The 25,286-nt window shown below is 38.3% G+C and overlaps 3 protein-coding genes across 5 annotated transcripts; 2 read left to right on the forward strand and 1 right to left on the reverse strand.

Annotated features, from left to right (window-relative positions):
- Window positions 1-1,864: 1,864 nt before the first annotated feature.
- Window positions 1,865-8,593, forward strand: LOC124641327 (cilia- and flagella-associated protein 45). Its single transcript, XM_047179389.1, has 12 exons — window positions 1,865-2,052; window positions 2,452-2,644; window positions 3,076-3,277; window positions 3,682-3,817; window positions 4,273-4,408; window positions 4,786-4,921; window positions 5,264-5,442; window positions 6,190-6,339; window positions 6,708-6,812; window positions 7,189-7,268; window positions 7,627-7,723; window positions 7,901-8,593. The coding sequence occupies exons 1-12, from the start codon at window positions 1,961-1,963 to the stop codon at window positions 7,985-7,987; spliced, it is 1,593 nt and encodes a 530-aa protein (XP_047035345.1). The 5' UTR covers window positions 1,865-1,960; the 3' UTR covers window positions 7,988-8,593.
- A 58-nt stretch (window positions 8,594-8,651) lies between these two features.
- LOC124641326 lies at window positions 8,652-12,635 on the reverse strand. Of its 2 annotated transcripts, XM_047179387.1 has the most exons (7): window positions 12,381-12,635; window positions 12,015-12,139; window positions 11,173-11,251; window positions 10,390-10,446; window positions 9,797-9,996; window positions 9,377-9,477; window positions 8,652-9,172 (listed from the first exon to the last, which is right to left on the reverse strand). In XM_047179387.1, the coding sequence occupies exons 1-7, from the start codon at window positions 12,460-12,462 to the stop codon at window positions 8,974-8,976; spliced, it is 843 nt and encodes a 280-aa protein (XP_047035343.1). In that variant the 5' UTR covers window positions 12,463-12,635; the 3' UTR covers window positions 8,652-8,973. The 2 variants fall into 2 exon arrangements, with proteins under 2 accessions (XP_047035343.1, XP_047035344.1); XM_047179388.1 differs by lacking the exon at window positions 10,390-10,446 and having other exon boundaries at window positions 12,381-12,634.
- Window positions 12,636-12,971: 336 nt separating this feature from the next.
- LOC124641325 (activin receptor type-1) lies at window positions 12,972-24,286 on the forward strand. Of its 2 annotated transcripts, XR_006985662.1 has the most exons (12): window positions 12,972-13,217; window positions 13,846-13,957; window positions 16,234-16,419; window positions 16,793-17,008; window positions 17,207-17,307; window positions 17,893-18,062; window positions 18,730-18,915; window positions 19,322-19,468; window positions 19,893-20,074; window positions 20,508-20,718; window positions 21,295-21,516; window positions 21,550-24,286. XR_006985662.1 is itself a non-coding variant. In XM_047179386.1 (11 exons), exons 1-11 carry the CDS (start codon window positions 13,157-13,159, stop codon window positions 21,445-21,447), a joined length of 1,725 nt encoding a protein of 574 aa, XP_047035342.1. In that variant the 5' UTR covers window positions 12,972-13,156; the 3' UTR covers window positions 21,448-24,286. The 2 variants fall into 2 exon arrangements, 1 of the variants encoding a protein (XP_047035342.1); XM_047179386.1 differs by having other exon boundaries at window positions 21,295-24,286.
- Window positions 24,287-25,286: the final 1,000 nt, after the last annotated feature.

Raw genomic sequence — 25,286 nt, forward strand, 5'->3', positions numbered from 1 at the left:
ATTATAGTGCACGAGCATTTGCGCAGACACAAGTGCACTCCCTATTCCTTCACTCTCATACCCCGATGGGACGGCAATCCGACACGACCGGAAAGAGATCAGGCGCAGGACCGACATTTACGTGCTCTCCGATGCACGGGTGAATCAATCACCAACTTCCAGACTACGGGCTGCTTTGTGAAAGTTCAAGAAAACCCACAAAGCGATTTCGGCCCGACTCGGGAATCGAACCCGAGACCTCGGGAACAGCAGCCGCGCTTGCGACCACTAGACCAACGAGGCAGTAAAAAAAAAAAAATATATGTATATATAATAGATAAAATAAATATAGTATCATCGTTCATTGTCGTTCTCCACACGCAGCATTATTGTGGTAGTGTGTGTATGTTTTTGTGTGTGGTTCTATGGTGCGTTAGAATTAAGTAGTGAGTTATTTGGTCGCGTTCAGTCATAAAACTTTTTCGAAAAATCCTCCAACTCCCTCCAAGCCAATTTTTAATCCCCCCGCTGATCGCCCCAAAAAATCCCCCGCGAGCAGAAAATACCCCCAAATTTGGGGGAAATCCCCCCCATCTGGCATCACTGGTCATCTGTCAAATGAACTTGCCAGTTGGAAGTAACTTTTTCCCCATTAAAAAAAAATAGTAAAACGAGTCGTATTAATTATGTATGTTATGTGTTTATCTAAAACACTTCTTGGTCCATACTCGCTTCTTAGTCTCACATATGAGTGTCCAAAACTTCACACACGTATATCCAAAAACTGTTCTAAGCATATCAGAATGTATCTTCATTCATTAACTTTGTTTTTTAACTTAACATATCTTCATTACAAAAAGCTACCTAGCAGCCTTACATGTAACAAAACAATCAATAAGTTTGAGTTTGAGGGAAAGGTTGTAAGAGTCATACCGCATAATATTATTTCACTTTGATTATGGGAAAACCCTGTAAGCTGGAAACCCCGTTTCTGACAGTAATGACTGACATTAGTATTCGTTTAGTTTTTGCATTTTCAAATATCAAGCAGCAGCGCAAGCAGTACAACGAAGTTTGTAATGATGCAATTTTAATAATATACGTTTAGTCTAAAAATTATGCAATTATATTACTACCATTCAATACATAAAAATATTATTTACTTAGATTACGCTTACGTACAGGCAACTTTACTTCAAAAAAATGTATTGGAAGCGATTACAGAAATAAAGAAAAAATCCGTTGCCTAGCAACGACAACTTACTAGATCCTGGTTGATGATAGATGTCGCTATCTTTTTTCATACATTTATATACCTATTTCGCGGGATTTTAAAAAAATGTGGCATTTACCGTTTCACTTACCAACATTATTATAAAATTGAACGTGGTGAAAGCACAGTCATTTTAAACAATCAAATGATTTATCATATTTCAACCAAAAAGGTCAAATATTTTATGCACAAACCACTCATAGCTACAAATAAACAATCAACAGGGACCCGATTCTCCTAATTTTACTTAAGCAACGTACGATTCACGTTCGACTCGATTCGACTGAGATCCAATCCCGACTCGATTACGATTGAAGCGTATGTGGCATTCCGCTACTTTTTCTTTGAAATAAACGTTTTTATCCTTTTCTGTCATTCACTAATGAATCATTTTGTCTGCAAATGATTTACGATTGCAAAATGATTGTACAGCAAACTACCGTATAGACCAAAATTACAAAAATAGCAGACCAATCGCACACCAATCAAATGTCAATCGAATACGATTGGTCTTTTATTAGTAGCAGAATGCCCGATATGATTAAAACTGCTATTGCTATCATATTGCGATTCGATTTCTATTCGATTTTGACATTATTAACTTAGGAGAATCGGGCCCCAGTTACCTAGCAACAGCAAACGATATAAGTGCAGAATTCGCACGACATTTTAATTTACGTGTTTATTTAATTTTCTACAAGTTTTACAATGCCGAAAGTTATCAATAAGAACCCTCACGAGGGTATACCATATCACACCTTGCATTTTGGTGACGAGCCGGGCTGCTACCAGTTACATAGGTAAGTATTCAGTTGCTATGCTCCTAAGGCTGATATATCCTAGGTGACATGGAATTTAGTAACAATATCTTCTTTATAGAACTATAGACCCACCGAACAGTCATTTGAAGTTGCTTTATTAAGTACCCATTAACCGTATTCCCGCATTTTCATCCGCGCCCTGGGGAAACTTCTTCTCGTACCCGGATTCAGTATAGCCTATAGGTTCTACTCGGGAAAAAGTGTAGCTACCAACAGTGGAATAATTTTTCAAATAGATTCTGTTGTTTCGGAGACTTTAGGGTACCTACAACTACAAACAAAGAAACAAAAAATCCTCTTTATTATATTAGTATCCCATAGGTACATTGCAAACACTGGCCCACAGTAAAATCACCACCAACCCATATTCTCCCCCAGACCATCGCAATGCCGCCTCAAGTTCCCTATCACCAAGAAGCCGATTCACAAATGCGAGCCGGAACCAAAGGAGACGGTGATGATCCCGCAGACAGGCAGCTTCAGGAAACTGCTCATCCCCAAGAGGAGGCCCAACTACTACCCCGCGATCATGCACAAGTCTGAGTTCGATAGGCTGAAGAAACAGGCCAAGGTGAGGTTTCTTTCATGGTAGACAAGCTGAAGGAAAATACAGTAAAGATACGATGACTTACATGGATAGAATTTTGAATGTTCATTTTGCCAAAATCAAACTTGGTGATTGATGGACGCAAGGTAACCACTTCACTTCCGACATGCTATTATAAGAGAAAACAGATCAAAGATGGTGAAAATTATGATTCAGTATTGCTTTAAATCAATTCTTTACGGTTTAATAATGATACGCTTTTCTCGCCCACCAAAACCGTAAACATACTCCAACTCTTCAAAGCTCAATCCCACTGACGCAGGTGGCAAATTCATAATTATGCTAAGTAAACAGTAAAATTAATCATAAGTCAGTAAACCTCCAAACTGGTATAATTCATCTATCACCATCAGTCCATTAGCTTCTACAATAGGCCATAACTTGCTCCCTCCTAGATAGTCTCTCAAGAAGAGCAGCTAGCAGCCATGCACGCCCAAGAGACGGCCATTCAGAAGGCGGCCAAAGCTTCTGAGGCCAGGAAGCAGCAGCTCAAGAAGAACCTCAAGCCGCAGCCAGGAGCTGAAACTGCCACGGGCACTGCCGACCCTGAGCTTGAGGGACCCGACCAGGCCGCTCATACTTTGTCGAGGGCTGAGAGTAAGTAATAGAAGTATCAGAAAGACGATAAGATTTCTGTAGTCTCAGAAAATTAGGAGCTGTTCCTTCGAATTATTCAACCAATAATAAATAGCTCCACATTTATTAATGATCAAATATTAGACATTTGAATAATACTACTTTTACAGTAATCTTGTCTTCTTGATGGATGATAGTTAATATGATAGTCATATCAACCTATTGCCATTCTTCTTCTTCTGCTACAAAAAACTAAAACCCACCATCATCATTAGGCTCGTAGCCATCTACACACCACGTCCAACTGCCAAAATATTGAGTAATTTTGTCCAACCTGATGAAGGAAGCCCAGGTTCCAAACTACTACCGCAGTTCTTGAAGCCAATACGCTATACATATAAATGCCGTCCTGGTTTCTCCACCAGTGCTCCGCGCGGACGACATGCAAGGTCCACGGCTGTGCAACCGCATCATCCTGGCGTCCAAGTGCCACGCCATCAGAGACGCGCAGATCACGGAGAAGGAGCTCATCAAGAAGGAGCTTGATGAGGAACAGAGGAGGTTTGATTAGTTTTTTCGAGCCTTTTCCCAACTATGTTGGGGTCGGCTTCCAATCTAACTGGATGCAGCCGAGTACCAGTGTTTTACGAGGAGCGACTGCCTATCTGACCTCAAACCAGTTACCCAGGCAACCCACGTCCATGTCCGTATGTCTAACCCATGGTTAGACGGACGGAGATTCGATTTTATAGTTATACTTTCTAAAATTATTTAGGTTTTTCTTGTCGTACCTACATCTTATGGTGTAACGTTGAAGAAGTTAAATAACGGTTTGCCTTTGAGTTTTTCGGGATATTTCAACCGTTTTGTTAGATTTAATTGCGTTTCTAGTTGACTCACAATAGTTTTCGCAGTCCTGTTTTACAAACAAAAATAATTTATTACCTTCCTCCTATCTACTTTCCATTTCTTTTTCAATTTCTTAAATAACTTCTCCTTCCTACACTCCCGTTAAGACTGGACGCCATAATGGAGGAGAACCGCACCCGCGCGGTGACTCGCGGCGAGGAGGAGGAGGAGCGGCGCCAGCGCCTGCGCCTGCAGAACCTCGCCGCGCTCAAGGAGCAGATACAGGCGCACGAGACTGCCAAGGTACCTTCAGCTTACATGCATTGGATCTTAAGATTTAGCGGGATCCCTTGAAACCGCCAAATAATTGCGAAATCGTAAAAAAGTATGCCTAGGTATATTTTTATATGTACATATAATGTGTGAAGTGGCTTAAAATTAGTGGCTGAATTTAGACCAGAAATCCGTCAGTGGTTGTTAAGAGAGCAGATTCGCAGAGTAGGTAGACCAGGGTTGCAAAAATACCCTTTCTGGAACTGCTATATAAAGGGGGCAATCAGTAGACGAAAGAACTTCCAAAATTAAGAAAATAAGAAACAATTCGGTAATAAGTACTTGCACGAACAAGGTATGTAATATACCGCCTAAATTATGCTATCTAAAGCACATTCTACCTCCAGATAATGGAAGCGGAGCGCATAGAGGAGGAGAGCATCCGCGTGAACCAGGCCAACATCGCCATGCAGATCGACGAGGCGCAGAAACTCAAGGAGAAACACCAGAGGCAGCACAAGCTTAAAGAGATGCTGGATCAGGGTATGTGGCAAATATAGTGCTAGTCTACAATTCGTTGAAAATGGTGGTGATATTTCAAGTTAAACTGAGCAGGCCACCAATAATCTTCCCTAATAGGTATCGGGTTGGGCAGGGAACTGGGTTAAGGTCAGATAGGCAGTCGCTCCATGTAAAACATTGGTACATTACTGCAACGGTTAGACTGGAAGCCGAACCTAACAGGTTCGGCTAACAGGAACCTAAAGGTCAGGCACGTGATGATGGTTGAAAGGGATTTTTTTAAGTAGAGTAGCAAATCACTCTTCAACATAAATATTCAAGTGCTACATACATAATCAATTCATATCTTCTAATTTTAATAAGGTAACGCGGAACTCCTGTACTACAAACAACTACAAAACGAGGAGGAACGCATCATGGACCTGCGCATCGCCAACTTCCTCCGACAGAAGCAGGAGAGAGAGAGCAAGAACAGAGAGGAGGCAGAAGCCGTGAAAGCTGCCAAACAGAAGGGGATCGATCACATCTCTAAGGCTCAGAAGGTAATAATGTGCCATAGCTACATGATGATTCAGTCTTGCATTTTCGTCGCTTCGGTAGATAGTAGCAAAACTATTGATAGAAATATGCCCAGCTTCTTCTTATCGAGTACCTAAGCTGCAGGTTTAATCGCCCTGGGGCCCGATTCTCCTAAGTTAATAATGTCAAAATCGAATAGAAATCGAATCGCAATATGATCGCAATAGCAGTTTTAACCGTATCGGGCATTCTGCTATTAATAAAAGACCAATTATATTAAGTATTCGATTGACATTTGATTGGTGTGCGATTGGTCTGCTATTTTGGTGATTTTGGTCTATACGGTAGTTTGCTCTACAATCATATTGTAATCGTAAATCATTTGCAGACAAAATGATTCATTATTGAATGACAGAAAAGGATAAAAACGTTTATTTCAAAGAAAAAATAGCGGAATACCACACACGCTTCAATCGTAATCGAGTCGGGATTGGATCTCAGTCGAATCGAGTTGAACGTGAATCGTATGTCGCTTAAGTAAAATTAGGAGAATCGGGCCCCTGGTGACAGTTTTCTCAAATCCATCTGACGTGGAATTGCAACAGCGACTGCTACTGGGTAACATTAGGGGACGTCGGCTTTACGTGCCCTCCCAGTCACGGGTGTGTGTAACACCGCTAAATTCCAGATTCCGGGCTGCTTTGTGAAAGTTTCTTAAACCCTTCGGCCCGTCCCAAGAATGACAAATGATATTGTACTCTGTTACCCAGGCTGAACAAGAGCTGAAAGAGGAATTAGAACGCATCCGCAACCTGAAGATCCAGGAGGACGTGGAGCGCGAGTACCGGCGCCGCGAGCGAGACGCCGCCATCAAGCGCAACCGCGAGATGAAGCAGCTGCACGAGGCCAGGGTGCAGCAGGTACGACGGAGAGGATGAACAGGAATTTACGTGGTCTACCAATCCTCGGCTGCTAGTCTAACTAGACTGTCTATTAAGCCATACTAGACTGTCTAATAAGATATCATCCAATAGGATGATGGCATTGTTTCTGGCGTCTGTAAGACAAAGGTCAAAATCTGCAAAAATCGGTTCATCTCTTCGGGAGCTACAGGGCCCCTTCATTTGTGCGTCGGGTGTTAGTTATGACAAAAGGGACTTATAACTTTTGAGATAAGTACGGAAGACTTTTACATGAACCCATATCGATGAATCTACAAGAGCGGCTTAGCTAGTTATTTAATGAAGAGAACTGAAAAACCTATCATATTTTGTCCGCTTGCTTCCAGATCAACGATATCCACCGTCTGATAGCTCGCGAGATCGCTAAGGACGAGCAGAGCTTCAACAACGCGGCAAGACAGAACGAGGAGTACATACGCAAGGAGAAGGAGGTATCATCATTATTTTACTACTTTAAACAACGAAAAAGAAAGGTAAAATACATCCACACAACACAATAAGGAAGAAATGTATAAAGTTATAGATATACGAGTGCAAAATGGGTCCAGTTCAGCATTATGCCAGACGGCTAGTGCCTGACGCGGTTTTCAACTGTATCCAACACTGCATTGATCTACATATTGACTGTCCTAAACCTATCAAGAAAGAGAACCGGACATCTTCGGCTGATCTATCGAAAGTCTCTTATTGCATTACAGTTTTCTTCAGGGCATTTGGTCAATAGGTCATGTTTTAAGAATTTCACTTGGACTTCCAAAACTTTTGTCAAGGAAAAAGCTCTTTAACATGATTGTTTTTGCATACAAGCTGGATGACAAACGAAAGGCACGCATTGAGCAACATCGTCAGGCCATCATGAAGCAGATCAACGACAAGGAACGCGCCAGGTATGTGGGGAACTGCTTTAGTTGAGGTCTTCCAGGTTTTGTTGTAGACCAGGTTTGCAAGTTGTGGCTGGCAGATGATGTTATTTAAAGTTGAAGAGTTTGCTTGAACTACTCATCATCATCATTTAACAAATTTTTCAGAGTAAAATAGTACGTTGATTGAGGAAAGCTATAGGCTACTTATTTTCGGGTACGCAGACTATTTACCTCGGGACTCGGGGGCAGCCGCTGGCGAAAGCTAGTTATTAACATAATAGAAGTGAAGACTACAGTGTATTTTTCTTATAAGCTATTCCCAAAAAAATTGACTTCTATAATTTGCTCAATTGGAGTTGACTTATGCCTTTGACTCCCTCAGAGCTGATCTCCGAGAGAAGATCCACAACGAAGGAGTGGCGCTGCGCATGGAGCAGGAACAACAGGAGAAATACGAGAAAGCTATCATCAAGGAGAAGGTAACATACTCCATTAGCAAGACACAGCGAACTGACAGAGTGCGGTGTCCCACAGGGTGATATACTCGGTCCACTGCCATTTTGTACATGACACTTATTCTTCTTTCTATAATTTGTCTCTCATAAAAACCTTTTACTATATTCAAATGAATTGTAATCGTTTTCAAACCTTCTTAGGTGGCCGAGATGAGGACCCAGAAGGTAGCGGAGAAGTATGTGAAGGAAGTGGAACAGACACTCACCAAGCACGGGTATAACCAGTAACGTAGGGTCTTGTAGGTAAATGTGTTGAGTGACTGTATTTTTTTAACTAATTCTGGATTAAGATAAGAGATTTTGCGTGGGTTTTTTGTCCCCCAAATGGTGTGACAATTGTTTCACTCACCTGATAAACATTTTTTTTTCTTGTAAGATGCGACAGGTTTTAAATTCATTCAATTGATTAATTTAGAACGCGTAACAAAGAAATTTCCTTTCACAATTAATCACCTGCTTACTGTGATATTGAAAATGTAAAATATCCATCGAGTGTCATATGAAAACGAATAATATGTAACGCTCGTAAAACTATAACATTTTCTTTATATAATTTGAGCAGGATATTGATTATTTTAATTGAAAACTAGTTTTTGTTCTCTATTACAATTTTCAAGCTATTTTTTTGTCGTAATACAAAGCTAGGTGCACGGATCCAAAAAACTATGAATATTTACCTCAATCATGATTTATTTTAGTATAAAGTAACTTGTGTTCACCAGTTGTAAGCTTAGGTTAGTGATTTGAGAAAATCTTATTTGTGGAAATACTTTTGAAACAAAGATATAATAATTTGTGTGGTGTGACTGTAATGATTTTAAATTGTATTATTTATTCCTACTGTTTTATTATAAAGTGCACTATAACCGTCGAATTTAAATAAAATATATTGTAAAAGTCAAGATTTTAATACTATAACTATCAATAAAGAGGTACACAATTATACACATGTCAGCCATAACATTAAGAATTAATTCATAAACAATAAAACATTCACACTCATAAAACTAATATTACCTATAAGTTACCAAGCAATGGGAAATTTCCCAGTCACTGGATTACACTAGTCAATACTGGTAAACAGTTTAAAATCCACTTTAGAATACAAACCAGTAATTTTTACCTAATGGGAATTTCCCATATGCTGGAAATGTTCTGGGAAAAAATTCCCAATAGCTGGAATTTTTCCCAGCAATTAGTTAATGTTACTAGCGTCACTTCATGGCTTTTTCTCCTAGTTTGACGACTTTGTCGAGATTATCTTTGAGCGTCTTGAGCTGTGAGAGCACGTTGGAGTCCATGAGAGAGAAGGGAATGAATGCCTGCGACTGACGCAGCTGTTTGGGCTGCAGCGACAGCATGGTTCCGTCTTGGAGTAAGATGTTGCAGTTCGCCATCTCGTCTGGTTTCATTCTATAAAGGAGCAATTATACTTAGATTACAGGCCTTGTATTGACATACAATGTGCATATACGACATCTATCAAGTTTCCACATAAACTATTAGAATGACACTTTCAAGGATTCTCTGAACATGCTCGTTTTGCCCCAGCAGAGTCGGGTGTAAAAGAACAGTCCTAGCATAACAGGCTTTAAACTTAAATCAAACAGCACTTACGTGTAACAGGAAGGCACCATAACCGGCGAGCCGGACATGGAGACCACCATCTCACCCTGCCGCGGCTGACGCAGCACTGTCAATGGCGTTTGTGGAGTTACCTGGAAACAAACATTTCATTAGGAAATAAATAATAATCATTTACTCATCTGCAGATAACTATGTGCAAATTTCGAGCAGAGATGTCGTGTCGTAAAGTAAATCCTATGTTGTAGTCTTCTAAGAAAGTAGCGCCGGGCTCGGGGAACGAATAACGTTACTGGCTACGCCCTGATCTACCTGCCTTATGGCATCTCCGCTGTTTCCTCCGTGGCTGGGCCACGGAAGGGTAATACGTAATACGTTCTCAGTAGGTGAGAGCATCATTGAATTTGGCGATACATAACAGCTATATTTGAGGTCGTCGTCCACTTTTCTCACCTTAGGCGTGATAGCAGGATAGTTGACAGCGCAGTTCTTGTTGTACGCGGGGGTGCGGTAGACGGAGCGCGAACGGCGCCGCTGGGTCTTGCTGGCGGTGGGCGGCGGTAGCTTGCGGCACGATGCGTCGGCCGAGCGGGACCGGCGGCTCGCTGTCGTCGGACGACTGGCTGTGGTAGGACGGCCGACTGACGGGGGCACTGTTAATGTTACATTAATGAGATGATAATGTGATTATGTACTTATGTTTTCCATTACTATATTCAGCATTCCATATATTTTTTATGAAATGGTAAATTCCCATTTTCTGGAAAATATTAAAAAAATAATAATAACAACTTCCAACTTCAATAAAATTCGACTTTCATTGATGATTTTAATAGAAAGAAAAAATGATGATGATGTAAGAAAAAGATAGAACTAAATACCTAAAAGTTTATGAAATGCGAAAATGAGATCTAATACTGTTAACTTTTACATACCAAGTGAACAACAGTAGCTAAATCTCATTAAAGTTAGCAGAAGTGGACCCTTAATTTTGATAAAAGCGCTGCCATAGTAGAACACAAGAGCGTGAAAAAGCATGTACTCACCAATCTGCCTCTTCCCGCCGCCGCCGGAGCCCTGCGACGAGTTCTCCGTGAGATAGCCTGGCCCAAGGAAGCGCCCCGTTAGTGGAAACATGGTAGAGGAGTTAGTACATGGCTACAGACCGATGATGGGTGTTCAGAATAATTCTAAGTGTTGAAGTTTTTAGTAAAATAGTATTAAACTTTTAAGTGATGTGCATATAGTACCTATTGAGACTGCAAGTCATCAGTCATCCTCCGAACCTTTTTCCCAAACTATGTTGGGGTCGGCTTCCAGTCTAACCGGATGTAGCTGAGTACTATTGAGACTGCAAGTGCTGACATGAATTTTACTGAGAAATAAATATGTAATGAAAAGGAGGGTATTTAAATGTTCCAGCTATGAGCTTTCGTTAACAAGGAATTTCACATAGTTATGGCCTTATGCCAACTTAGAAATTATGCTGAAATGAATAGATAAGAAGAAAAAATTTTATGTGTTAAAGAGCGAAATTATCACAGCCTTCAGAGACAAATTATTTTAGGAACTCTCTTGTTAGCTACTTATTTTTTTTTTATGTATGCCACTCTAAACGTGTTTAAGTATTGTTTGCTAGTATCTACAGAAGTTACTGTATTATTGCACTACAATTTTACTTAATTTACCACTACTAATTATATTTTACAATGAATTAATGCTACAGACTATATTAAAACTACCACAAAAAGACAGCACATGGTGAGAGACAGCAGTGATGATACAAAATACCCCATGACGTTATAGAAGTATGGTAAGAGTTACATTACCGTCATCATGAGATGCTGAGCGGCTGGAGTGACGAGTTCTTCTTGAATTTGTGACTTCTTTGAGATGTAGCTCTGTTTTCTGCAAATAACAGTCACCAATAGAAAATATAGTGCTGATGTTACAATCTACTTGCCTATTTATAATATTATTTTGAGATAATTGTATATGTTTCTATTTAAATTTTATATTCTCTAGAAATTATGAAATTGTTTCTTTACGTCTTGCTAGCTGCCTACAGATTCACTTACTTCATGTGGCAATTATTTTGCAAGCCCAGATGATAAGAAGCGTAATGTTGTTCTGATGTTTAAGCTACATTTCTATAGTTTCATCAAAATCCAGTCAGTAATATACAAACTTGCATGTTTATAATATTAGTTTAACCGATTCTTCACATTTTTAGGTCCATATTTGTATAATAAAATAAACAAAGTAGTACCTATATACAACCTGAATTATGACAGAGCAAAACTGCGGACGTCGCAGTATTTACAAACACTGAATTACGACGAAACCGAGGAGTTGCTGACTGTGATCAATTAGACATACTTAGGTATAATTGGGTAGTACGTAGTAATAATGTTAAGTTTTAATGTATTCTTAAATTAAGTATAAATAAAACGTATAATTATGTATAAATTGGGTGTTAGATATATAGAAGTATATAAAATAAATATTGTTAAGGTAGAATCATAGCATAAAGTAACTGAAAGTGACAGTGACGCCTGTGGTACAGATTAATTTCTATACAGGCACCAAAATGTTATTTACCTAGAATAATTAAAATGTAAGACCTTATTAAGATATTGTGTACAAAAGATAAATATAACATGGTTCTTACCAGTTCTCCAACAGTTTTCTGCAAGTAAGTATTGCTGATAGATCCGAGCAGTATCTTGTACGCGAGCTCCAAGTTCCGAATCTCCATATGAGTAAGGGAGTCTACTTTATTTTTTTGATCAGTAACTGAAAAACAGTAATTCAAGTTTTAGAGCTGAAATCACGTTTACACAGAGAAATGAGGTGTAAAGTTTTATAAAAGTTCGTTGTTTTTAGGACAAACGATGGATTGGTAAAACTTGTAGCAGTTGTAGCCTATTAAAAAAGTGAATCTTTACCTAACATATCACTTTTGTAAAGAAAAGATTTTAAGCTTGATTTTTGAAAAGTTGATTGATTTAATTAGGTAAATAGAATGAGTACGTACTAAGTTTATTTAGCTTTTTCAACTCATCATCGTATTCTGCCGTCTTTTCCTGCTTTCTTCCGGGCCGTTTCGTTCTCGGCATTTTTGATAATCAAGGGCTTCTACAACTATTGTAATAGTTAAAATGATTTCACAGAACTTTAATATTGTATTGGGCGTGTTATAATAAAACTGAACTACTTATTTTAAAATAAAAACTTAAAAGAATATTCAAACGTGAAATCGTAACAAAACAAAACAGAAACGGCCATTTTTAAATCAACCGTTCGGATATACATTCCGTAATAATCCATCTCATCTCATCATTGCCCTTCCAAACTCCTTTCGTTTCTTCCCTTTTAAGAATAATTTTAAACATTAATTAATATTTAGACATGATCAAATCAAAACCTGTTTTTCGAAAATACTTTTATGTAGAACTTAATTTTGTATACAGACCATACATAATACATTTGAAATTTTAGGCACGTATCCGAACGTTTTTTTCGTTCGGAAACTTAAATCTTTCTTGGGACACCATGCGCGTTCAGAATCAAAATTTAGTTCAAGGTAACCGGAAATCAGCTTGCTGTATAGGAAGTGAGAGTCTCGACATTTTAATATTATTTAATGTAAAGAGATTTCAAAAGTTATAAAGTATATTAAAAACAGGAGATAATATTTATATAATATTTTTAAGTGTTAAAGATATTGTTACCTTACAATACTTATTTCCACTTGTTCACATATAAGTTTGTAGCATGACCTCAGTAGTGCATTGTTATGATGAATGAAGAATGGCGGACGTTGTCATTTTACGATATTTGTTCACATTTCTATTGATAAATGCTTGTTACGGTAAGTTTTTCCATTTATTTGTGTGACCAATTATGTGCCTAAGTGTGACATGTGATTCATAAAAATACAGAACTGCATAGACTTCTCAAAAAGTGAATTTCATAGTGGCTTCCGTATTCCAGTTTTTCTATTATTGTTTTTCAACAGGAATCACAAATGTGGCTCTGGATCTGTTTTATTTGTAACATCCTTCGATATTAGGCGTTTTATCCTTTGTGATATGAGCTTGGATAGTGGAAACGGGTTATAGTTTACTGAGTTGCCTATTTATGATGATGAAAGGCCTAAATGAACTTATAAAACTGGAGCATCAATGCTACAAAGAGTTCTCTCTTCATACGAGGGTTTAAACTTAGTGCAAATTGTAATACAAGACATTTCCACTGCAGACATAAACATAACACTATTTGTAAACATATCCTTGCATCCTTTACACAGTTCACTGCTTCTAAACACAATATTTTACATGCTCTTGTTATAATTCCCTTAGAATAATATATTTTCTTACAATTTTTTTATTTTTGTATCCTCTTTCTCCCACACAACACTACAGGCTCACCAATATGATCAGTTTTTAAGTCCAACATACTTATTTACCATACATTCTAACATTGTTACTCCATTTCAGCGGGTCTACCCGGTTTGGAAGAAGATGGAGTGTCGGGCAGCACTCAGGGACCTGACAATCAGCTATTGGATGACCCTATCTCCATACAAAAGATGATGGTACAGCAACCCAGGTATGTTTCGGACTTTTAAATGTTTATAACGTAATATTAGAATGACACTACTGTACTTAAAATTTTAATTATAATGTTTTAGAAGGGTTTGGCTAGGACATGATATTTAAAGTATTATGGAATGACCTATTTTTGTCTGAAAAAGCAGAATTTATCAGTCCCAAAAAATTCCATTGTAACGTCTACATTTCTATTTTTACTGCAATATGTGACATTTATGTAACAAATTAGTGTATGTAAAGCTAAATTCTAATTAATTTTAATTAAATTAATTCAAAAGAAACAAATATCTGAGCAAATTTTGGCTGACCTTTAATTATATTTAGATTCTCATACATAATCTGTCTCACTTATCCTATGAATATATTTATTAAACACATCCTTGTAGGAATTATTATTAATTACGGATTTCAAGAACCAATCTACTATCTGCTGTTTATAGATTGGAAATAGAATTTTGACATAAGCCTCATATAAGTTATGTCAATTTTCAATCCCTAATACCAAAAGGACAGGTAAGTTCTTGAAATCGGCAGTTTTGTATAAAAATGATATCTAAACTATTTTTAATACAAACTCTTTCCATTTGCACCGCTTACAAAAGGAGGAAGAAGTTTCAAAAAAGGTAATATAAAATGCTATATTTAACATATTATGAGATGCTGGCCCATTCATAAAGCATGTAGATAATATTATCAGACATATAGTGTGATTCACAGCATGAATGGGCGTTATCGGTGCGGTCCAGATGATTTATCTGCGCGTTATCAGTACGAGTGTGTCTGTTGTGTTTTATGATTGGAATATTATTGTGTTGATTTTGCAGTATTCTTAATAGAGTAGATGACTACTACACTATTTTAGGACAACATTACACTGAGGCCTGGTTCCTATGAAAAGAAACCATTTGTTTTTCATACCAAGGGTACATTTTTGACATAAAACTCATAGTTTAGACATCAATAAGTGTTCATAGAAACTGGACATAAATCATTATGAAAATAATGATTGTTTATTGTTCAAGTAAGAATGTCTAGCTCTCATGTGTGCAGTGTAATGCTTTTATTTCTTTTATTCATCATTATCTTCATTATTAAACATATAATGATATGTCAGTCATCATCATATCATGCAATTATACACATTTCCTAACATCATAAATATAACATCAACATAAATGTGTTGAGCAATTATTTACCAACCAGTTTACAATAAACTATAGAAGCTACATCTTCTGGCATATAGCTGATATAACATGTCACAGAAGTAAGTGACCATAGCTAAAATAAAACAGTATTTATTCAAAAATTATCCACTTTAGAATGAGCAACTTTATTTCCTGAAATTTAATGTTGCTTGCATGAATATGGATGGTTATAGTGGAAGGGGACAACCAAAGAAACGATGGATAGATTGTGTGAATGTCGACATGGCCAGAAATAACGTTACTTGTGAGATGACGGTAGACAAAAGAGTATGGAAGAAGAATACATGCTGCGCCAACCATAAATAAAAATTGGGTTAAGGACCGTAGGATGATGATGATACCTGTATCTTAATTATATGTCGGATAGGGGGCGAAACATCAGGATGGCGCTATTGTCCGACATCAGCTAGGGTAATCGCACAAAGAGATAACTCAAAAGAACTCAAAACTCAAAAACGTTTATTCAAATTAGTCAGAACAAAAGACAGCCCCCAAAACGCCCGCCCTTCGCCACTTCCTATGTGTTTTGGCTGGGGAGAAGAAGTGGCGGAACAAACTCCCCAGCAACACATGTCTGTCTGTTAGGTTAGAAGAACCTTTACACTTTAATTTCAAAAGACACTTTACACACTTTACAATATGGATCTACAACGGTACTACAACACTAGGCAATAACACTAGACGTGACGTAGGGCAGTTTCGAGATGTGTGCAACACGACGACTCAACGAACACTGAGCTCCGTCGACGCCACGCTGACCACCACGACTCTGCCAAGCGCGCCAAAATGTTGTTTCACTAAAAGCGCCACCAGATGGCGCGCTTGCGTCTCGTTTAGTGTCCGTACTATTGACCGTCTCCGACATATAATTGAATTTTAATAGACAGCTGTGTTGCTGGGAAGTTTGTTCTTCACCACTTCTTCCCAGCCACAACACTTGGAAGTGGTAAAAGGGGGCGTTTTAGGGGTGCTGTCTTTTTGTAATTTTAAACTAGCCTAATTTCAATAAACTGACTTTGACATTATTGAACGTTGCCTGGTATTGAATAGTGGTCTTCTATTCTTGTAGATATAAATGCCATCAATGCGAGGAGCCGGAGTGCGGCTCGGGCCCGCACGAGGTGTGCCACGAGGCGCTGTACTGCTTCAAGTCGTCGGTGCGGGACTCGGACGGGGAGCTGCGGTACACCAGGGGGTGCTCCACGCAGACCGCGCACTACCAGTTCACTTGTAGGACTAATACGCCTCAGCAGAGGTACGTGAAATGAAGAAAATAATTTCTATAGTGGATAGATGCACAGAGAACTTTTGAAAATGTACCCCTGGGCTATTTATGCTCGATTTGAGATTTTGGGGTTTCTAATGTGCATCCATGTTCTCATCATCCATCTATATTCTTTGCATAGTTTAACACCACAAAAAACTACTGTAATTATGCTTCATTGCAAATATGTCGACTTTATATTTTGTATTTAAGCATTTCAAACAAACCATGTAATAACATCGTTTATTATAAGCTCAATCCTTTTGTGTGAGAGGAAGCCTGTGACCAGCAGTGGGAAAGTAGAAAGGCTGATGATGATGATGATGATTTAAGTACATTAAACTAATCATCATTTCTCCCCCAGCCTCCGCAAGCGTCACGCGGGCTTCCACAACGTGACGTGCTGCCAGGGCGACCTGTGCAACGCGGGCAAGTTCCCCGAGCTGCCGCCGCTGCCCGACACCGCCATCGAGCCGCTGCCCACCAACGCCTGGAAGCTGTGGGCCAGCGTCGCCGCCTCCGTGCTCATCGTCAGCGCTATCGGCGCCATGGCTATATTTGTGCTGCGGAGGAGTCACAGGTACAAAAGGGCGAAATCCAAATAAATATATACAAAATTAGAATGTTTGATGATTACAGCAGTAAGTTTCTTATCAGTACTTGGAACTGAAAATGCATTGGGTGCATGGAGGTGATAATAACAGTTGAATTCACAATATTCAGTTTCTATGTAAAGTTTATGTTTTCGTAACCTGAAGTTCATATTGTTTTATCACAGATTACGTGTATCTCGCGCGGCGCTACACAAGCTGGGCGCGGACTCCAATTACTTCTCGTCCAATATGTACAGTCCACATGTCACCAGTGCCTACTATGAAGGTATGAACTTCTATATTTATTTCCAAAACCACAATCAAGATATAAAGAAAAATCAATGTATTTTTAGTATAAAAATGTAAACTCTCCCATAATGTGGCTGCTGGTAGATATTTCTTAAGAAATATGCAGAGTTTGTACTTGATTGTTCCATTTTTTCTTGAAGATAATAATTGTTTAATAAATAAAACAATCCCCAACCCATTGTGTCTCTCAAGTTATGTCAGCATATCTGCATAAAACTAATCAATATCATGACATTCCACTGTGACTATCTTCAATATGAAGATATCTTGCAATTTTGTGCAAGATATCTTGGCCTGGTTTTCGCCTTCTGAAAGTAATCTCTTGAGATTTTCCTTAACATAAATAATAATACTTACTGATAAATAAATACTTTGACTTAGCGACACATAATTAAAATATTGATTTTTAACCCATTTGTATATGTATGTTACTGCTATTACTGTTATGTACTAGTTTTTTAACCCATTATGTTTATTTTTCCTATTTCTCTCACATGTCATCATTTTTTAACCCATTATGTTTATTTTTCCTATTTCTCTAACATATGAACTTTCTCACCAGGCATGGAAGGCTCCCAAACCGGAGTAGGAGTGCGAGCGACGGCGGCCGGCGACTCCACGCTGCGGGAGTACCTGGAGTGCTCGGTGACGAGCGGCTCGGGCTCCGGCTTGCCGCTCATGGTGCAGAGGACTCTTGCCAAGCAGGTCTCGCTGTGCCACTGTGTTGGGAAGGTATGTACTATATGAACTAACTATGATCCAGCCGATTGTCGGCCACGATGGCTGTTCTCATGTAAAGAGATCAGCCAGGTGCGCATTGCATTTGCGCAGACACATTCCTTCACTCTCATAGCGTGATGGAACGGTAAAGGACACGACCGGAGAGAAGTCAAACCAACCATAGTAGACGTATATAGGTGAGTCTATAAGTTAACGTCGCTTTTTTTAACCGCGACTCATTCGAAACGACAAAAAACCAATAACACCGTTTCGCCTGCCATCATTTAAGAGAAAATCCACTAATTTGAAACCGCTTTCAAAGTAGTTGATTACTCACGCAGTACCTAAACTATTTCTTTTCCTAAAAATATCTACTACACCAAGATAATATATGTATCAGTGCTAGCTACTCGTTATTATACACTAGCAGTATCCCGTAGAAACTTCCTATGCCCAGATAAAATATAGCCTACTGTACATGGGAATAGTGTAGTTTCCAATAGAAAACCAGCGTTCAAAATCGGTTTTATGCTTTCTGAGCCTTCAGGATGTAAAAAACACATCGATAAGACCGCCAATTGTACTGTTCTTTGTGTGTTGTAAATTTTCTTGGTGTACAATAAAGAATCATCTATCTATCTATCTTAAGATAATTTGTATTTGGTAATATTATTCGCAGGGTCGTTACGGCGAGGTGTGGCGCGGCTCGTGGTACGCGGACAGCGTGGCGGTGAAGATCTTCTTCTCGCGCGACGAGGCCAGCTGGCGCCGCGAGACCGAGATATACTCCACCGTGCTGCTCAGACATGATAATATACTGGCTTATATCGGCAGTGATATGACTAGTAGGGGTAGTTGCACGCAGGTGAGAATAATGGTTTTAAAAATGATACCTTTTTACAAAGTGATAGGACCGAGCTCCTAAAAAAAAGCTGAAAAGAAGTCTGAGATAATACTCGAGATTTTTCTGCCAAGAAAAAATATGTTCCTAATCGGCCTTCATCATCTGTCATGGTTCAAAATGCTTTTGTTATCCTTATCCTTAACATCTTGGCAGTTAATTATTTTTCAAAAGGTAGAAAGTCTGGTAGATAACTGGTCTTACTCACGAAGCTTGAATTACTCAGTCAGGTAGTCAGGAGGTCAGTTAGGCAGTCAGTCTATGTAAAATACTAGCTTATTAAGCTAACCCCACCATTACCACCATAGCTAGAAAAAATATAACCAAATAATGAGATGATGATATTTTAAACCCTCCTTTATTTCCACAGTTATGGCTGATCACCCACTTTCACCCGCTGGGCTCGTTGTACGAGCACTTGAACAGGACGACGTTGACACGTAATCAGATGATGGCCATTTGTCTGTCGGCCGTCAACGGGCTGCTGCATCTACACACTGAGATACATGGTACACAGGTATGTTGAGACTTTTTATTGCAAGAATACGATTAGATAAAAAAAAAATATGTACAAGTACTTGCTACAAAAAATAATTTGTACATATGTAATGAATCTTACAAAGATTTGTCTGTTGGCTTCTGCAACTGATCATGACATAAAATCTTCTCAAGATTTTGGATATAGAATAAACACCTGTATGTAGGTTGCCGAATTGAATAGCTCACAATTGTACACAAAAGAACGCGAGTCTTAATAAAAAAGCAAAAATTTCAATCACTCAATACTCAATGACTCTACAATGTACTCAATGACTACTCTCAATTTTGGTCTAATCTGTAAATATGTTTTTATTTTTATCTTAGGAATGAATAAATAAATAACTTGCATTACTCTTACTGCACTTTTTACCCTAAAACTAATAATAAATGACCATCCCCAGGGCAAGCCAGCTATAGCACACCGGGACATCAAAAGCAAGAACATCCTGGTGAAAGTGAACGGCGACGTGTGTATAGCAGACCTCGGGCTGGCCGTGACCCGGGCACACGTGGCGGCCGGCGTCTCGCACAACCCGCGCCAGGGCACCAAGCGGTACATGAGCCCAGAGATGCTGGACCAGAGGTAATGTACTTAACATTGGGGTTAGAAATTAAATTTAATGGGTGGATATAATTCATGACGCAATGGACCATTGAATTTTCGACACAGCCTAAAATTGTCCACTGCTGGAAAAAGGATTCAACCCAAGTTATTGGAGTATTATATAGAGAGTATTTGTTGTTAGTGTACCATAAATATAAATAACATGTATAAAATGTACAAGGGAATGGTGAATAAATGCCGCCACTTCAAATTCCTAAAAGTAATTGTTAGTCCAATAAGTAAGTTAAAATGTTGTCCGTGTCATTATATTATGAATCGAAGTTGAAGTTTAGGTACCTCGACTGCCAAGAGGAGCAGGATTACCGTAGTTCCACTGTATTTCCTACACAAACCCATTAAAATTAAACCAAGTCTTCCTATATTCACATAACTTATAAACTATCGTCCCCAGCATAAACACTCAATGCTTCGAGTCGTTCCTGAAGTGCGACATCTACGCGCTCGGGCTCGTGCTGTGGGAGACCGCCCGCCGCGTGGCGCCCGCGCACGAGCACCGGCCCCCCTACTACGAGCTCGCCGCGCCTGATCCTAGCTTCGATGATATGAGGAAGATCGTCTGTGTTGACGCCGCCAGGCCCGAGCCGCCTGATGATCCGCATCCAGTAAGTTCTAGCGATACTCGCCCATTGGCAACTTGACATCTGACAATTGTTCGGTTTTTCGTTATAGTTCAATGGTACACTCACCCTAAAGGATGATTTATATTAGGCCGGGCCGTGTCCGGGGCGTGCTGTGTACGTGGCTCGTACGGGGCACGGATGTGAAACATTACATACATTTTGTATGAAGCAGTTTATATTACACAGTGCATGATCCGTGGCCCGTCCGGGCCACAAACGACGCTCGTCTTTAGAATTTCGTAAAAATCCGGACACGGCCCGGCCTAGTATAAATCATGCCTAAATTTATTTATTATTTATATCCTGTCTTGTTCTGGGAATTCTATCTATGTAAATAACAAGAAAATACAGTGCATTTTTGCTATAGTTATACATTTAAATTCATATTAATTATTTTAAGAAAATCACAGACACTGGCTTTCAGATTTACAATCTTGTTACGAACAGACAGACTTTATTGTCATTTCTTTAAAAATATAATATTTACATCCATATGGAGATGAGATAATTATCAATTTCATATAAGCCCGCAACTTAAATGATCCTTCTCTCCCGCAGACGATGGTAGGCATGGCGGCACTGATGCGCGAGTGCTGGCACCAGAACCCGTCGGTGCGTCTGCCGGCGCTGCGCATCAAGAAGACGCTGCTCAAGCTCGCCGCCAACGACAACAGCATACGCCTCAACGAGGACAACGAGGTCTCCGTCTAAATGTTCTGGAGTGTTCCAGGAACTTCTAGAACGTTCCGGAAACTTTCGGAAAATTCTAGAATGAGTCTCCTTGTTCTAGACTGAAACTAAGCCGATGTGGTGTAACCAATATTCTTAAGAAAGACTCATAGAATGAGGTGTAATTTTAAAATATCAAATACACCCTAAAAAAAAATGGTTATTAGTTTGGTGAAACTGCGTGATAGAAAAAGGTACACACTAAAGACTATTTTCTTAGACTTAATTTGCTGTTTTGGCTTGACAAATCTTGATTTAATTTTGTATTTGTGACAATTTTCTAATTCTGTTATCAGTAACTATATAAATCATGCTTAGAAAATAACAATATTTTGTTGGACAATATGTTCTGTTCAAACCACAACAGATATGGTCCAGCAGTTTCAGATTAACAAACACACAGACAGTTGAAGCGTATGTCCACGATAGCTTTTCTTAAAAGTAAACATAATGCTTATTATTTATAGCATAGTATCGAGTTAATGAGACTTCTGCGTCGGCAGTCATAGAATACTAAAACGTAGTGGTTTATACATGGGACTTGATATTATATGGGGTATCAAAATCAAAAATAGTTTATTCAGGTAGACTGAAAAACAGCACTTTTCGAAAGTCAGAATTACATGAGAATATATACCTACGGACTTATAATTATGTAATTGATAATGTGCTTCAGGCATGCACAGACCGGCAAAAAGTGAGGAACTAATCACCTCACAGCACCTGTAGGCTCCTGGTTGAAAAAAAAAACTTCTCTATAAAGAGATTCTTAATTCGAATGTTTTTCTTTATAATAAATTGCATTAATGACATAGCAATAATTTAAAAACACTCTTAAAACCTTAAACTTGCTGGATCTTTAGTGCTCTTTATAAAATTAAATGAATCTTCATACAATATCAAGTCTCTAATTAGTTACTTAATCGTGAAGTGCCGAATAGTATTTGTAATTAGATGTAAATGTAAAAATATATAATAATACTGTAAATATTTAATTTTTTAAGTTTTTTTTTACTCATACTAATTAATTTTATTGCTGTGGACTTTGATATGTTTGTTGAGAATCTCGTTAATTTTAATTTTGAATTTTGCATCCGTTTTTATAAAACCAACAACCTATCTTGAACATTCGGAAAAATACTTCTATGTATATCAATTTGAGAATATAATAAAGTCACATTATTACAGCTATTTAAGTAGACAAATAATATCAAAATCCACAAATATACTAATGTTCTAATATACCAAACGCCACTTCTAAATACTTACATATTTCCCTCATCACATAATCATGACAAAACGACAGAAATACATTATATTTTAGTATCGTTTGAGTATTAGAACATTACAGTACATCTGACGTAGCTTTGCGCGTCTGAAGGTTAGCTAATAAGCTGCGCAGTAGACAATCTTCTTAAAATGTCGACTGCGCAGCGTAACAGCCAACTTCGCACTCGCAAAGATACGTCATTCGTATTTTATTCTAAGTTTAGCAAAATTCAGCGATAGTTCGCTTCGAGCCGACGATGGCTTTAACAAAATTGAGTTGCCATATCATATATGTATTGTAAACACCGAGTTATTTAGCATTTTCTATATATAAGTTAATGTAGTTCATTGTGTGACTACTTTATATAAATTGTTGGTTAAATGACGAAATTATTGCACTTGTAAATGTTGTTCAAGAGAATAAACTTTTACACTAGTGATTTTAGGGAAACAATTATTTTTAAACATGAAAAATTAGCATTTTGTTAAAAATTTAAACTTCAAAAGTATTTGAACGACATTTACGAGTTAAAGAAAGCTTTATGAAAAGAAAAATTCTAAGAATCTCTTGTTTGTATGATAGAGAAGAAAGTTAACAATAACTCACTTGTTGACGTACACTGTAGTTGTAATGAATTAGTTTGTAAGTGTGTACCGCTCAGTTATAAGTATGGTAGGATTAATCTGTGAATACAAGCGTGGTATAGCATGTGACTGAAATATTGCGTAAACTTTGTTATCATATAACTCTTACAGTTGTTTAAAAGAGTGCACTTGTTTTCTTTCAATGTTTTTTTTTTCAAACTCAAATGATTTAGTTATTTACTTTACAAGCACTTGTGGATGTCAAAAATATATAAGAAAAGTTGAGACACAATATTACATGCACAATATTGCATTCAGTTCCTGTCGTTTATTGCCATATAAAATATAAGATTTTATATTAGACTGTAGCGGAGAAAGTGCGTCCAATTAAAAGTGCCACTTTTACCGCGATATCTTATAGCTACGATACCACGTTTGTTTCATACATTTTGTCTTTCCGTACTTATAACTGAGCGGTTTGTATGTTAAGGTTTACAGAAACAGGCATTTAATTCCGTTCCTTTACGAAATACTCAAAAAGACAATAAGTATCCAGTGTTAGAGCTATCCATGGTTTTGATCAAAATAGAAAATTTTCAATGATGGCTTTAATACTTACCGTTTTTTATTTCAGATTGTATAATTTCAGTAGAATTGCAGTTCATAAGATATGCCATAAATAAAGTCAAAAAGAGTTAAATGTGTAGTCCCAAAATTATTAACTGAAATGCAAATCTACTGAAATTGTACAACAAACCTGTAAAATAACTCAAGGATTTATTTCAGAAAACGTACAGATATTTATTTGTTTTTAGATAAAGTTTAATTTACACAAATAAGTAGATTGTACCAGTTGAGAGTTCTGTGCGAATATTGTGTTCAGTTATTGTAAATATGTAGCGGTAATAAGCCTTATGATAGACGCGACGCGTCACAGTTATGAAGAGAAATACATATTTGTCTATTACTAAAGAGTTTTATTATACCTGCACGTACATACTATTCGTAACTTCGATGAAATAACTGTTAGGGTCAATTCCCACTGAAAGAGCAGCGGCCGGCAGCGGCCGTAATTGCAAGGGATTGAGCGCGAGCGCGGCGGGCCGCGCGGCGCCGCGCTCTTACATTTTCCGTGCTCTTACGGCCGCTGCCGGCCGCTGCTCTTTCAGTGGGAATTGACCCTTATTGCGCTGGCAAATTGTAATTGTAAATTCAGTTTCCGATTCCTCACTCACACATCCTCAGATGGTAAACCTGAATTTTTGAAAATTGAAAAAAACGCGCCAACATACCTAAAATCCAGCTTTTCTTTAATCTGAAATGAATCTTGTGGAATGACTTTTCTTTGTACCCTTTTTCGCAGTTTTTCCCAGTTGTTAAGTTTCCAATTATTAAAAAATTAAAGGGAGAAATACTTCGATCCTCGTGTTGCTATTTGTGAGGTAAACGCTCGCCAAAGATCGCACATAGATGGCGCTAATAGTTCTAAAATATCAACATCGCGCTTGCGTCGGTCACGTAACGAGCAAGTTCATGGCAATTTACGGACAACGACTCGTAGAACTTACAAGACGATGCAGTTATAGGGAGGAGAACGGAAATTCAAGCATTCTTTTGTAGTAAAAGGAATATTTTAAGTACTGCTTGGGTACTTTCATCATGTTTATTTTGGGCACAAAAAGACAACACTGTTGATTAGTGTCGTTACACATACCGATGGCTGAGTCATCGGTAGTGATCAGATATCGTTGGGCCTTGCTTGCACATGACAGAAATTAAGCTCTCTAGTCACGAAATGAGATCATTCCCCTAATTTTCCCAGCTAAGATGGAATACTTAACTAGGTACTTTAAAACATAAAGTTTAGTTTGTGAATATCTAAAATAACCTAGCTCGTGTATAATTCGTAGACCTATGTACATAAAAAAATATCATCTCCTGGATGAGAAGGTCTTCGTACAGGCACT

Source organism: Helicoverpa zea, chromosome 22 (genome assembly GCF_022581195.2).
Source record: "Helicoverpa zea isolate HzStark_Cry1AcR chromosome 22, ilHelZeax1.1, whole genome shotgun sequence".
In the NCBI taxonomy this organism is placed as follows: Eukaryota; Metazoa; Arthropoda; class Insecta; order Lepidoptera; family Noctuidae; genus Helicoverpa; species Helicoverpa zea.

Coding starts and splice junctions, on each gene's coding strand:
- LOC124641325 (XM_047179386.1), top strand. CDS start 13,157: ATGGCGGACGTTGTCATTTTACGATATTTGTTCACATTTCTATTGATA. Junction 13,218..13,845: donor ATTGATAAATGCTTGTTACG/GTAAGTTTTTCC, acceptor ACTCCATTTCAG/CGGGTCTACCCGGTTTGGAA. Junction 18,063..18,729: donor TGTGCCACTGTGTTGGGAAG/GTATGTACTATA, acceptor TATTATTCGCAG/GGTCGTTACGGCGAGGTGTG.
- LOC124641326 (XM_047179387.1), bottom strand. CDS start 12,462: ATGCCGAGAACGAAACGGCCCGGAAGAAAGCAGGAAAAGACGGCAGAA. Junction 9,478..9,796: donor ATCCTGCTATCACGCCTAAG/GTGAGAAAAGTG, acceptor GTTTGTTTCCAG/GTAACTCCACAAACGCCATT. Junction 9,173..9,376: donor ATGGTGCCTTCCTGTTACAC/GTAAGTGCTGTT, acceptor GCTCCTTTATAG/AATGAAACCAGACGAGATGG.
- LOC124641327 (XM_047179389.1), top strand. CDS start 1,961: ATGCCGAAAGTTATCAATAAGAACCCTCACGAGGGTATACCATATCAC. Junction 6,340..6,707: donor ACGAGGCCAGGGTGCAGCAG/GTACGACGGAGA, acceptor GCTTGCTTCCAG/ATCAACGATATCCACCGTCT. Junction 7,269..7,626: donor AACGACAAGGAACGCGCCAG/GTATGTGGGGAA, acceptor TGACTCCCTCAG/AGCTGATCTCCGAGAGAAGA.